Consider the following 14,114-nt stretch of genomic DNA (forward strand, 5'->3'; position numbering starts at 1 on the left):
AACAGGTCCAGGTGAGAAGCAATGCCAGGGCCCAGGAAAAGTCTGTATTGGACACAGCTATGTTTTTTTGTCCTAAGAGAGCCTGAAAAATGGCTTTTAGGACTCTATGTTCTTGTTTGTAAATAGAATAGTATCTCAGATAGCTTTCATCACTATGTTCTCTTAGTATCTGGAATAACCTAACTGAATTTTGTCTGTCTTGGGTTCAATATCTTACATAAAAAAAGGATGCCATTATCTGCAGGTCCTGAGGGAAGCGGCAGATGAAGTGGCTAAGCCACTTCTACCTGGACTTTTCCAAGCATTTGACACTGTCCCATGCGACATGCTCTCTAAATTGGAGAGACATGGATTTGATGGATGGACCACTCAGTGAGTAAGGAATTGGCTGGATGGTCACGCTCAAAGAGTTGCGGTCAACAGCTCAATGTCCAAGTGGAAACCAGTGATGAGTGGCGTTTCTCAGGGGTCGGTATTGGCACCAGCCCTGTTTAACATCTTTGTCAGCAACACGGTCAGTGGAATTGAGTGCACCCTCAGCAAGTTTGCTGACAATACCAAGCTGTGTGGTGCAGTTGACATACTGAAGGGAAGGGATGCCATCCAGAGGGACCTTGGACAGGCTTGAGAGGTGGGCCCGTGTGAGCCTCATGATGTTCAACAAGGCCAAGTGCAAGGTCCTGCACATGGGTTGGGGCAATCCCAAGCACAAATACAGGCTTGGCAGGGAATGGATTGAGAGCAGCCCTGAGGAGAAGGACTTGGGCATATTAGTGGATGAAAAACTGAATATGAGCCAGCAAAGTGTGCTTGCAGCCCAGAAGGCCAATCTCATTCTGGGCTGCATCAAAAGAATTGAGACCAGGAGGTTGAGGGAGGTGATTCTGCCCCTCTACTCCACTCTCATGAGACTCCACCGGGAGTACTGTGTTCATCTCTGGGGCCCCCAACATAAGAAAGGCATGGACCTGCTCAAGTGGGTCCAGAGGAGGGCCACGAAAATGATCAGGGGGCTGGAGCATCTCCCCTATGAGGCTGAGAGACTTGAGGTTGTTTAGCCTGGAGAAGAGAAGGCTCCAGGGAGACCTTATAGCAGCCTTCCAGAACTTAAAGAGGGCCTACAAGAAAGATGGGGAGGGGCTCTTTAACAAGTAGTGTAGTGATAGGACAAGGGGTAATGGCTTTAAACTGAAAGAGGCTAGATTTAGATTAGATATTAGGAAAAAATTCTTCACTGTGAGGGTGGTGAGGCACTGGAACAGGTTGCCCAGAGAAGTTGTGGATATCCCATCCCTGGAAGTGTTCAAGGCCAGGTTGGATGGGGCTTTGAGCAGCCTGGTCTAGTGGAAGGTGTCCCTGTGCATGGCAGGGGGGTTGCAAATAGATGATCTTTAAGGTCCTTTCCATTGTAAGGTCCCAACCTAAACCATTCTATGATTCTATTTTAGGTACTTATGAGGCTTCAATCATTCATGTGTTGAGCACGTCACAAATCACCCTCATAGTGACATCTCTGTGAGAGAGGGAAATGTCATTAATCATGTTTTACAGGGAGGTCACTAAGATAAAAAGATGGGATAACTGACTGACATTTAAAACATAAGGCAAGTGACTAGATTTGAAATAAAACCCCTCAAAAACCCAACAAAGCAAAACAAACAATAGGACGGAGAGGAACATTTGCTGTCTGGTCATGTATGTAGAAGATCTTTTGTGTCAGGTCTTGTGAGAAGGTACAGAGTGAAGACTGGGACCCCATCTCCTCACATGCTGATGTAAATGCATGTTTCTAGGGTTGTGGCTTGAGAGGGACAACACAGGAAAATCATGTTCCTCAGACTAACTGTGAATGGAATAATTATTCATGCCATTTCTAAAGTTCTAAGAAATTTTCTTTGATCAGGACAAGGGTTTAAGTCCCAGCAATGCTGCCACCACCCAACTGACCCTCACATAGAAGATCCGTTCTTGCTGATTTCACTGATGGTAGCAGATGGCACTGTAACTCATCCCAGCTACAGAAGGAAGGCAACATGACCAGATCTCGCTCTGTGTGTCCTACCTCTACATGCTTCCAGTTGTCCTGTCAGGACTTTGCGAATCTCTGAAATCCAGGTGTTTTTCAACTCAACAGAAGATGCCTGAGAACACAAGAGGAAAAGACAAAGCAGATCTAGTTAAAGCATGCTGCCAATCACTTGGCTGCCCTGACCTACATTTGCTCTTGATTTTCCCAAGAAATGGAATGCTGTGGCCAGCTTGAGCAAAGCAAAGGACACTCTTCAAGATGGAAAAGTTACCATGAATCTAAGGTCCTGCCCTTGCTTTTCTGTCCAGCGTTCTAAGTAATTTTCCACTACTGTTTCCTCTTTTACCCAAAATCATGACCATTTTCACAATGATAAATTGGTAATTTCAGTGCCAACACAATAATGAAGCTTCCAAAGGCTATTGTTTCTTGAGTGTACAGGACAATGAAAGTCACGAAACTGAAAACTTTCTTAAAAACCAATTCAATTGAAAGGAAGCATAGTCCTTGGGGAAAAAAAAAAGATTGTTGTTACCTGAATGATATAGACCTCTTCTCTGCCATTATACCAGATCTCAAACTTCTTGTTATCCCCTTTTACATTTTCTGTAATGCCCACAGTGCTCATCTGTTTCAAAATAGAAAAGAAGAACCTGGAGTATGTCAACAGTCTTTAAACACTTTATCGTCTGAGAAGCATTTTTAAAAGGCTGCATTCACTTCTGCACCTTAGGGAGTCATTAAAAGTAAAATTCAGAACATGTTATTTCTCAACATCTAATTTATCATTCATCTTTTTGATTGTTAGAGTGGAAAAAAAATTAAGCACTCTAAAGTAACACAAGTTAATGTCTGATCACGAGTTTATCTTCTTTGCTTTTTTTGCTTGAACTGTGGGTCAGTTTTCAACCCTATCCTGGCTCTTGTCCACCTATACAAATTTTCAGTTTGAGGAAGGTGGTATTTTCAACTTGCCATCACTGACCTATTGAGGTGGGAGAGGAAGAGGGATGGAACAGGGCTTTGTGAGATTTAACAACTCATCTGCAAATCCAGACAACACAAAATATTCTATAAGGTTTCAGGAAAATGAAAAAAAGAGGTGAGCAAGAAGCTAAGTGCCTAACTAGGCAAGACGAACAAGGAACTGAAGAAAATAATTCTTGATTTCTTAAATGATAGATTCTTAACCACAATTTTGAAGTCCACCTGCTACTATACTTACCAGCTTCCCATCTTCTTCCTGTATTTGTTCATCCCCCTTGTTCTGATTTGCCTCAGCGTTAGGTTTAAAGATTTAAACAGCTTTGGTTATGTCATCATTCCTGCTATCTCCACAGAAAGAAACTTCAAACATTCATATGAATTGGTTCAGTCCTTGAACCAGGTTCTATTACAATTCCTGTCTGGTTACCCTATAATAAGTTTGCAGGATTACACTTGAAGACCTGTGTTTGTTGACTGAAGACACAAGTGTCACACCAATCTGCTTAAAGGGAAAATTTGGCCTACTTATGAATCTCATCTTAACAGAAAATATCCTGACTCATATCTGGAAATGTTACTTTTGCAAATAAAAGGGCACTTCTGCGCTGTGATTCACCTGTAGCTGTTACTGTCACAGAATATATCTGCTCAACTGATGTCAATAGTAAAACTCACAATAGAACTGAACATGGAGAACGCTTAGAGGCAGAACAATGAGAGAAGCAGGTCCATTCAGTCTTGCTTCTCTTTATGAGATGCTGGGCAAGAACACACAAGGTAGCCTGTTTGTATCGAGTTGCAAAACCAAGGTTCACGTCTGGAGTTGCAGGACATATGGCTGGGTCTGTCTCCAGATCAAAACTAAATGGGAGCTTTCATTTACTCAGGGGTGCAAGATAGCTCCAGATATGTGTACTTTCTTCAAGTCTCCACATGGAAACATCCCTGTGTTGTGAGAACACCAGATTTATTTCCCTCCCCCACCATTACCACATTTATTACCTTTAATGAATTTTTAAAGCTGTATGAAGCCGTCTTCTCATGGCCATCTGTGTTCTCTTCCCGTTTCTTGCAGAAAAGTAGCATCTTTGTGTAGAGGAAGAGGTGTCTCTGCATCGGTTTGAATCTAGCCAAGTCCTTCACCTTGTTGTGCCCCTTCTTGTGGTCAGTCCACACATTGAAGGAACCTTGCATCAACAATTTGCCAAGCTCACTGACATCCCCCTAGCAAGCAAGGAAAAGAGAGAGCCTATATCACATTCAAACTAGGGTAATCCCAGGCACAGTTCTTTCCCCTAGTTGTGTTTAAGCTTCCAGGCAGAGGCATGTGCCTAGGCATCCCTCATGTTGGAGAGTGGACATGTTACAGCTGGAACCACACCTGCACATGTCTCCTTGCTAAACCTGTGTGGTTTCCTCATATAACCATTAACCCATCATTTTCCATGTTCATGATTCCCAGTTTGTCTCCCCTTTCATAGTTAGTGTCTAAGGTCTGTCTCAGGACCTCTTTGGATCTGACACAAAGGCTATCCCCTCTGACGACCTCAGAGGAAGCAACTTCTGACAAGAACTGGATTTCACGACTCCTGTCTCCAAGGCAGTATGAAGGCCCAGTGCAGTCCAGATATCCAAGCAATGGCCTTGGCTCTGAAAGATCTAGGTTCAGTTTCTGCTCTGCTACAAGCTTCTTCTATCCCTGGGCAAAACCTTGAAAGACGCTTAGATGTCTGAAGACACAGATTGGTGCCTAGAGGTATGTAGGTGTGTAATTCTCTCCCACTGCAAAATAGCCTTTAAAGCTTTGTCAATAGTTTCTGCAAACTGTGTAATCCTGCACAGCCTTGGGCAAAGAGGGAGCCATAAAAGTACCTGAGGGAGAGTGAAACTAGGCAGGAACCAGACCTTTCTAAGTTAAAGACCTTGTCTGAGGACCACTGATGGGTGTATACTTCAACTGATATAAATATTTGGCTCAGATGCCACCAGCACAATCATTTATAGCACAGTTCAGTACTAAAGAGTGTAGCAATGTGTGGATAGAGGACACGGCAACATCTATATGGTAATGGGCTTCAACAAATAATGATAAACATAATTATCCTAGCAGCAAGTTTTTCTAGGAATGCTTTGTATAAGTTGAGGGAATAAGCTCAGTGCATTATTAAAGTACTTATTTTCAACATCTGTATGTTCTGTTGATTATAAGCTGAAGATGTTGGCTCCAAGTGGGAATGTCTGATTTCTTAAACTACGGATTGCAACCTGTTCTCCCTCTCATTCCCCATCCTCTAAACTAGATCCAACTGTAAAACCAGGGTTTGATTAGGCACTTTTCCATTCCATATCAGGCTATTATTAGACTCTCCAAAGCATTCAGAAAACATCAGTAATTTCTGTAACAGTCTCATCTCTTATATAGAGTTGGATTTTTTTTATTTGTGCATACAGGACCATGTGTGTTTGTATTTATATGTGCATGTGGGTGTAAACTGAAAGCCTGTGAAAAGCCTATTGATGAGATGTAAAGCTAAATTAAAAAAAACAAACAAACGTATTTTCTACATAGTTCTGACAATGGTGAGAGGCTCCTGTCACTCCAGGCACTGTTCAATACAGCACTGAGATCCAGAAGCTCAGTTCAACTCTTGTGATAGGTCCATCTCTTCAAACTTGTATCAGGATTATAGCAAGTGAAGTGGGGGGCTACCACTACAGAGAGAAAGAGGATGGACAGGGATGGAAGTCTGCAGCAATCCCACAAAAGACTTTGAATATCAGCCCATAAACCCTGGACTCTCTCTTCAGTGTGGGCAGCAAATAGAGAGGGGGACACTGCTTCTGGTAACCTGTGCTAGTGGACAGCAATATTTTGTCCTAAAGGAAGTTTATTTAAAATGGAGGATTTGATCACTATCTCAAATATAATTATTCCCTGTTAGAACAATACACTGTATCTCATGTTTATGGAAGATGAGAGATACATATGAATGGCTTAAGTGCTGCATAACTCATGGACAAACCACCCAGGACAGATTGTATACAAATGTTAGGATGATAGTAGGGAACATCTCTAAAACTTCTGCTCTCCAAGCTTTACTCTACTTTATTTCTGGCTTTGCCCAAAAATAATAAAAAACCTAAAACCAACCCCAAACTTACATGTTAGCAATTTCTTACACAAGAGTTCAGCTCCTCAAGTCTGCATGTGCACAGGTCCAAGAACCAGAATATCCTATGCAATTAGGAGCATTCATCAGCTGCCACAAAACCTGTTTTTCTGCTGGCATAATATCCTTCTCTGAAAGGTGTTCTAGGCAAGTATTTCTATCATGCCTGTATGGGAAAGACTCCACAAGATGGGGCACAGTTTCATGAGCTATGGGAGGTGTTTATTTGGCATCACAGCTGAGCACCTGGGACAGGTGGAACAGGGAGAAGAAATTATTAGGTTCATCCTCTTTCACACTTTCACCCCATTTGATAATCATGTTACAAACCATCTCAGGAATGCTGTCAGCATCCGGCTACACAGCAGCCATGTTCTGCTTTGTCATGTCTTTCAGTTCAACTAGCAAACCAAGGCAAAAATCTACCCCTTGGAGCTACTATCTGGCATTTCATGGAAGACTGGTAAATTCAAAAGTAGAAGTTGCAAAGGAACAGGAATGCTCTGTTGAACTCCTGAGTACAAAACTATTCTGAAATTTGAAAGTAAGGGATAGGCAAGAGGATAACCTCAACAATTATATGAATAGGAATCTGAGCAGATCCCCTCTGCTCAGGATATGTTACCTTTCTTGGAGAAGCTTTTCTACCCATCCCTTACAGAACTGTTTAAAAACAAATTTTTGTAAAATTGCTGTAACTAAATACATTTAAACTGGGAAACACAGGAGGAAAGCTACCTTTCTCTTTGGGAATGAATCAGAAACAGTGGAAACTGGGGAAGTAAAAGACATGCTGTATCCATGAACTTCCCATCCCCCTGTTGACTGGTCCAAGTCTGCAATAATAATATCCAGCCTTTAAAGAGTCTTTCTGAAATGAATCTCTGAGACACTCAGAATTAGTCATAACCAGAATCGTTTAGAGAATCCTTCACAAGCTATTTGTCCTGACACCCAGAAGGCTGTAAAAGACTCACTACGGAAACCAAATGGACTTGAATCAAAAAAACCACACAGGTTTGTCTTTTCTGTAAATACAAATGAAGACTTGATTGTTTCAAAAGATAAACTGTTGAACAAGGTAACACGTTCAGCAATGTGCAAGTTACTGGTTTGTGCAGCAGTTGCTAGAAACCCCAGGAGGAGCCAGCAGGCTGTCACTGCAACCAGTGATTCAAAAAGTCACATCAAGCAAAACCACCCTGAGTGCTGAGAACAGTGGCACCAGGACAAAGACACCTGTCCCTAAAAAGTCCGTAAAAGTCTGGACAAACCTGAAAGCAGCAGAGATGTGTCTCAGTGTTCATTTATACTGCTCCAGGAAAAACTTTTCACAAAACAAAAGTGCTAGAAGGGAAAGTTTGTCTACTGTCATGGAAAAGTGAACACAAGCTTTGCCGCTGGCTTTAAATAAAACAAAAGAGTTTCCCAAGAGTAGAAAAACCAAAAGGAAAACTGACTACTAAAGTGAATCAGGTTTGGTTTTGAATTAAAAATCTAATTAACTATTCCTGTTCAGCCAACAAATCTGAATATAGTAGGACTCTCCTACCTTGAGAAAACTTGGAAAAACTGAAAGTTAGATGGAAATCATATCAAAAAGATACTGCTAATCCTCTAAGCAGGAAAACTTCATGCTATATTCTTAATTTAAACCCAACTCTTGGTGCAAAGACCTACAGCACAAGACCCCACTGATCAATTCATAACGGGTGTAGCTCATAGCTGTGCAGAAGGCTGAGATAAAGTATATGCTTTACTTAAGTTTGTCAGGTTTGGCAGACCTAAGTTATGCTTAGGACCTGTGGTGTTTCTCTGATCCACAGGCACTACAGCTAGTCTATGTGTTTACTAATATAACAAGGTGGCCACTGCTTCACATTCAACCCCATACAGCTACTGCAGGATAAGAATTCATATTCTCATTTCAAATATAATGCACAATCCACAGGAACATCTCCAACTGTGTACAGCAGTGGATCTATGACATATAGCTGAGCAAGCAGTTAAATTTCTTTATAAAATAATGCTGACAGAGGGCATGGTTTCCTCAGCTACCAGATGCAGATGCACTTGCACAAAAGAGAACTATAAAAATTAAAACTCCTGAAGCCACTCCATCCTGCAAAATGCAGAATAACTCTTCCCACCCAGACACAGTCAGTATAGACCCCAGCACTTTCTTGGGAAGTCACATTCTGCACAAAATACTGGTTTTCTGGTATCCAGACTAAACCCTGTTACTCTGATTTAATAATTCTTTGAACCCAGCTTCTCAGTCCATTGTTTTTTCTTGACATTTTTACCCTGCAGCTATTTTTTACCACATCACTCTCAGGCCTCATTTCGACAGGCATGCTTCTCCTTTATGTGTCAATCACTTCCACTTCTCACTTAAGGGCCCATCTTATGTAGGCAACAGTAGTTCTTGAAAGTCATATGACTTCAGTGGTGCTTCAGCGGAGAGGTATATACATTTGTGACCTTTGATTTGTACATCAGTTATTATTTCATGTTTCAGATCATGAATTTGCCAGTCACTGGGATGGATTCTGTTACCCACTTTAAATGAAAGCCAGATTTTCCTCCCTAAATGCAAGAGATTTGGAAACACTTGAGTTGCACTGTGATCACAAAGTTTCAGCAAATTTCTTAAGTTATGTCTGTCACACTTGCTACCTTTCATCTACAAATGAGTTTTGGGTGTGATGACTCAGAAGGACTGCATTCATCACACTTCTTCCCCACATTCACATCCCCAACTTCACATGACAGGTATGTTGACATGTATTTTCAGTTACCACAACATGCCACAGAGTGGCATCCTTCAAGAATGTGGCACAAGCTCCTGCACAGCATGATCAATGATGAGAGGAACACTGGATGGGTCAAGACCAGAGTAAAAGCAACAGCAAATAATACCTCATATCCTGTGATTGCTATCTGGTGCATTGAGTCATTTACTGATTTGATGATATCAAGCACTGTGGCCAGAGCTTCTTCCAATTCAGCCGTACCCTCTGAATTCTTGCTGCACTTCAGCATTTCCTGATTAAAAAAAGGTGCAAAAACTACTTGAAAACTTCTTATACCAGAAGGCACCATAAGACAATCCTCCCTGAAATTTGTGCTGCACAGACAAAGCAGCAGAACTACAGGAAAAAACAAACAAACAAACAAAACCAAACAGGACATTCACCAGGATTGTAATTGAGTACATACATTTTTACCCTTTGGGTATTTTCAAGTTTTATGGGTTCATTTAAGATGAGACAGGACCATTCTGACATATTTACAATGAACTTTCTGCATGTCACAGAATTACATCCAGGGGTTTTTTTACTCCATATCTTCTAGAGAAGAAACTCAAACTTAATACAATGATTTTAGGTGTTAGAGAATTCACCATTTCCTTTTGGAGTTTGTTCCACAAGGTACTTATTACCACTGTTAAAAATATAAATTAATTTCTAGTCTGAATTTGGCAGGTTTGACTTTCCACTCATCAGGTCTTAGCAAGCTCTTGTCAGATAAAGAATTTCTGCATGGGAAGAAGTCACTTCCTATATAGATGTCATATCATCTCGCAAATCTCTCTTCCTTAAATTAAATGAGACTTCTTTAATCTATAACAGCTTTTTCAGCTGTTAATTTTTTTTTTTTTTTTTGGCGGGGGGGGGGGGGGAATACACCAGATATTACTATAAATCTTCCCCACCTCTTATTCTCTGCCTCTGCACTACAATCTACAGATCTGCAAACTTGAAAACTTTTTTTGAGAGATAGTAATTTTGATGAACAATGCTGACCTCTCGGAAAAATTCATCAAACATTATATTCTGCTTGAAATAAGGGAAATTATTCCATCCTCCAACCCTTGCAAAATGAACAAGAGACAAGGTTCTGGACAAGTTAAGAAGCATGTGCCCATAGCAAAGAAAGAAACAAAACCTTTTGAGGTCTCAATTTCTGTAGTTATTTCACATGCAGAAATCCTATTTAGAGCTCCAAAGATTTAGGGACAACTACTTACATAGCCCAGTACAGTTCCTTATAAGAATTACTTTTCTTATTTCTATATGTGTCTTTTGCTTGAAAAGTTTTAGTCATAGCTCAGGACTTAATTCTCTTCTTGTAACCAACCTTGTTACCAGTTATAACCTATGCAAATCCTGAAAGACACCAAAATCTTCATTTTAAATGAAATTAACTGCCTTGCCTCTTGCTCTTCTGCCTACAGAGGAGCCCTGAACCCGATTCAGATGCACAGATTGTTTTTTCCCCACTGTATTGTATAGAAAACAGTTACTGCCAATGAGTATCCCCCTGAGATCAGAATCAGACTCTGTATCTTTGCTAAAAAAATCTAGGGAAGAAAAGGTTAACAGATACAAACACACATATGGTTGGTACAGTCTTGAGAAGACATGAATCTCAAGGCAGCTGGAAGATGCCAAGACTACACCATAGAATTGGAAACCTAAGCCAAACAGGATTCTCCTACCATTAAACAGAAAAGGTAAGATGGCTCTACCCAAAAGTAGTAAGGTAACTGATCACATATAGTGACCTGTGATTTTGATGCTCGGAATCCACATCCATTATTCAGCTGAAAGAATAAGTTTATTGGTTGTTCATAAGACAATAGTTCCAGTGACAGAATTCATAACCAAATAAGTATTTTACTCATCATTATTGACTTGTCCCTGCCCTATATATCTACCAGAGGAATGAAAGAAGTGTTTGGCTGGATGCAATTTTCACTTCAGAAATGCAAGCTGTGAAGAAACTAAGAAATAAAATCTTGTAATAATAGCACCTCACTAAGAACTGTACAGTAAGTGAGTTTAGCTCTGTTTCCTTATGCTGACTACAATGTCAGCAGAAACTATGCTCCAGAAATACACCTAGGAATGAATCAAGACTACTAACTTTAGTAATCTTTATTATAGTAAGAATTAGACCCCTTCAGCAGGTGTGGCCATTGACATGATTTTCATTCAGGTATACAATTTTCAGCCACATTTTGAGTTTGGAAATCATTTAATCCAAAAGCTGAGGCACTTGTGTTCCTGTAAAACAGGGCTGCAAAAAGGTAGCTCTTGCAAACCCCAAAGAGCAGCAGTCTCTCCTCAAGTGCTTGGGTGACCAGGGCTTAGAAGCTAAAAGCAGGATGCATTCCTATAGTACCTGTTGCACAACTTCTAGGATGAGGATGGATCCCTGCTCCCTGTATAGTGGGCATGCTGCTTTATAATATTAGCTAAACTGACTGAAACCAGAGAGTTGCAATAATTGTGACCCAGGATTTAAAACTAGTCTGCCCATCACTCAAGGCACACAGCTGCTTAGGCACTTGTTTGTTACCAATTTTTTACTGACTGCCATTTTCCTACACTTTTAAATGCTCCTGCTGCCAGGGAAAGAGTGCACCATCTTCACAGATCTCATAATCCCTGACAAAGTAAATGTCTGTGCCAATGTGTTGTTGCTAAGTACAAAACTGGTCTGACCAGCTTCAGCCCCAATGGCTGCAACCTGGTTTGCCTGAGAATTTTACTCCTCGATCTAATCTTTGTTTTATTTATAGTCATATTTCAAATTAAAAGTAGAATCTGGTTTACTCTTGCTCTTCTGAGTACCTTGACGTTTTCTCCCTCGTGACAGAATAGTTTCAAGAAATAGAGCCAAATTTACTTCTGGATTACACTGATGTAGATCCACTGGAATCAGTGAAGTTGCACTCTTGTTAATATCACCCTTCAATATTTGGATTCTATAGTTTTGCATAAAGTCAAGAAACAGGTCACAGAAATACTGCACAAGTGCATGGCCAGCCAGATCCTCACATGGCTTAAACTGGCACAACTTGACCAGTGCCATGGTAGCTATTAGCAAATAAAACTGCAGCCTAAAATCTTCATTGCAAATTTCACACTAAATTTCATGACAGTACACAATACTGCAAGCAGAGGCTTGAGAACAACATGTAATTCACCTTCATGACCTTCCCATGAGGAAGTCAGTAAACATTATTTTGAAGAACTGGGGAAATTAAGACAGAAGTTTAAACAACGATCTTCAAAAAGTGTCATTGGTTTAAAAGCACATATTTCCTGTTGCCCAGTTCAGACCAGAATTTCAAGCATGGACCACTTACAGTTCCAACTAAATCAAGAGGGAATTTCACCTATTCATTCTATTGAAAAGTTACAGAGAATTCGTTCCTAGCTGGGTCTTTAAAACGGAAGCACTGAAAGGGAGTGGCTCCTTCTGAAAAGTTTGAGTCACAACCATGGGAAAATATGAGGTTGAGAGAGCTAAGAGTTTTACTAAACAGGCACAGATGTCAGAGACAGTATTTAAAGCATCAGTTCCTGTTTTCAAACTATAATACCATATACTGATCCAATAAAGCCAAATTCAATTTCTGTTTTAAAATAATTTTAAAAAGAGACAATAAAAAATTTACTATGCAAAATATCTTACTTTATATATATAGCAGCATATATAAACTAATATACTGCTATTGCTTAATATATAAGTTATAGAAGATATTCTGAAATAGAAGTCCTTTGACTGTTACCTTTTTACAACTTAGCATTACAAAGTATTTGTTGAAGAAGTGAGAGAGAATTTATTTCCAGGTAGTCCTTCAGAAAACAATGCTGATAATCAATTCTGTGAGTAAAACAAGCTATGCATTGGAATTCTTTGCATTGTCATGGAGACCTTACCTTTAACAGCAACTGGTACTTGGTGATTCTCTGGACTGGCTTTAAGAGATAAGCATCTAGCGAGAGCTTATGATCCAATTTACGCTGACATTCCTGTAAGAGACAACAGGGAAGAAAAATACAATTGTTTCTTGAAACACAGGCAAGACACCAAGTTCATTATCATCTGGTAACCTGAAGATTATACGCCTGTGAATTAATTGAGAGAGAAATTTGTTCCATCTGCATAGGAGTTTCCGGGTTACTTTTGCCACAGTGAAAATATATCTAAACAAGACCTAATGTTTAGGTTCAACTTAGTGTCGAAATCTGGCATGCCCTGCTTATGAGATTGCAATCATCTGGGGTTTGCAAAGAAGCCAGCACTTGGGCATAGCCTGAAGAGTCAGGCTCCTGTCCAGGAAATCTACCTGTTACTCTACCTACCTAGTCTTTTGTAGAAAGCTCCTTGACATACTGAACACCTGCCATCAGTATAAGAAGCATGCAGAAAAGTCTGTATATTTCTCTAAATTTTCTAAAGAAAGAAGAGATACAGAAGGAAAACAAGCTTTCATGGTCTTGCACTGCTAGTCTGCAATGAAATTCCACCTGAAAAAAGATGCTGTCTCCACACTGTCTCCAGAGAGCTTCAGACCTTGGCTTGTTCTGACAGTATTTTTCATATATTTGGAGGTCCTCTTTCTGCAAGAAAAGGAGAGTTTAAGGTAAGAAAAAAAGAATTCACAGAGCATCTGCCTTGAGTCACACTTTTTCTTACCTTCCATCTTAACACGTGAAGTTATTAATACATCGGCATGACTCTTGTATGTAAAAATATACTGAAGCTACCAAACTTGCTTTTTACTCCTGGAAAGTTAAATGCACCTGAAAGTGAGATTATCCCCCCCCCCCCCCCGCCCTCACTTTTTGCACAAAGCAAGGAGATTTCAGACTGGGAGATGCATAACCTAATTGCAAAACTGTTATTTTCCAGGGAAGGGGAATAGATAGTTTAAAACCAAAAAAATTAGAAATGTAAATTTTGATAGCAATACTGGTATAGACTGGTAATTACTAACAATGCTCACCACTTAGCTAAGGTTTACATGTCTAGAACACTTTGAAAATAGTCTTGGCTCTCAACAGTACAATGATGAATTAAAAAGCAGCAAGTTTGTCTTGTTGAAATCCCAGGCCAGGTGGGGGAAG

General features: G+C 40.2%; 1 protein-coding gene across 1 annotated transcript in view; it reads right to left on the reverse strand.

Annotated features, from left to right (window-relative positions):
- The window catches only part of MCF2L2 (MCF.2 cell line derived transforming sequence-like 2), a 162,477-nt gene that overhangs the window by 25,084 nt on the left and 123,279 nt on the right, over positions 1-14,114 (reverse strand). The window contains exons 19-24 of the mRNA XM_075031473.1: positions 13,515-13,607; positions 12,924-13,016; positions 9,109-9,234; positions 4,019-4,240; positions 2,565-2,657; positions 2,063-2,141 (exon numbers count right to left, since the gene is read on the reverse strand). Coding sequence (XP_074887574.1) covers positions 2,063-2,141; positions 2,565-2,657; positions 4,019-4,240; positions 9,109-9,234; positions 12,924-13,016; positions 13,515-13,607 — 706 coding nt within the window. The remainder of the gene's footprint in view (positions 1-2,062; positions 2,142-2,564; positions 2,658-4,018; positions 4,241-9,108; positions 9,235-12,923; positions 13,017-13,514; positions 13,608-14,114) is intronic.

This window comes from Buteo buteo, chromosome 7 (genome assembly GCF_964188355.1).
Source record: "Buteo buteo chromosome 7, bButBut1.hap1.1, whole genome shotgun sequence".
NCBI lineage: Eukaryota > Metazoa > Chordata > Aves > Accipitriformes > Accipitridae > Buteo > Buteo buteo.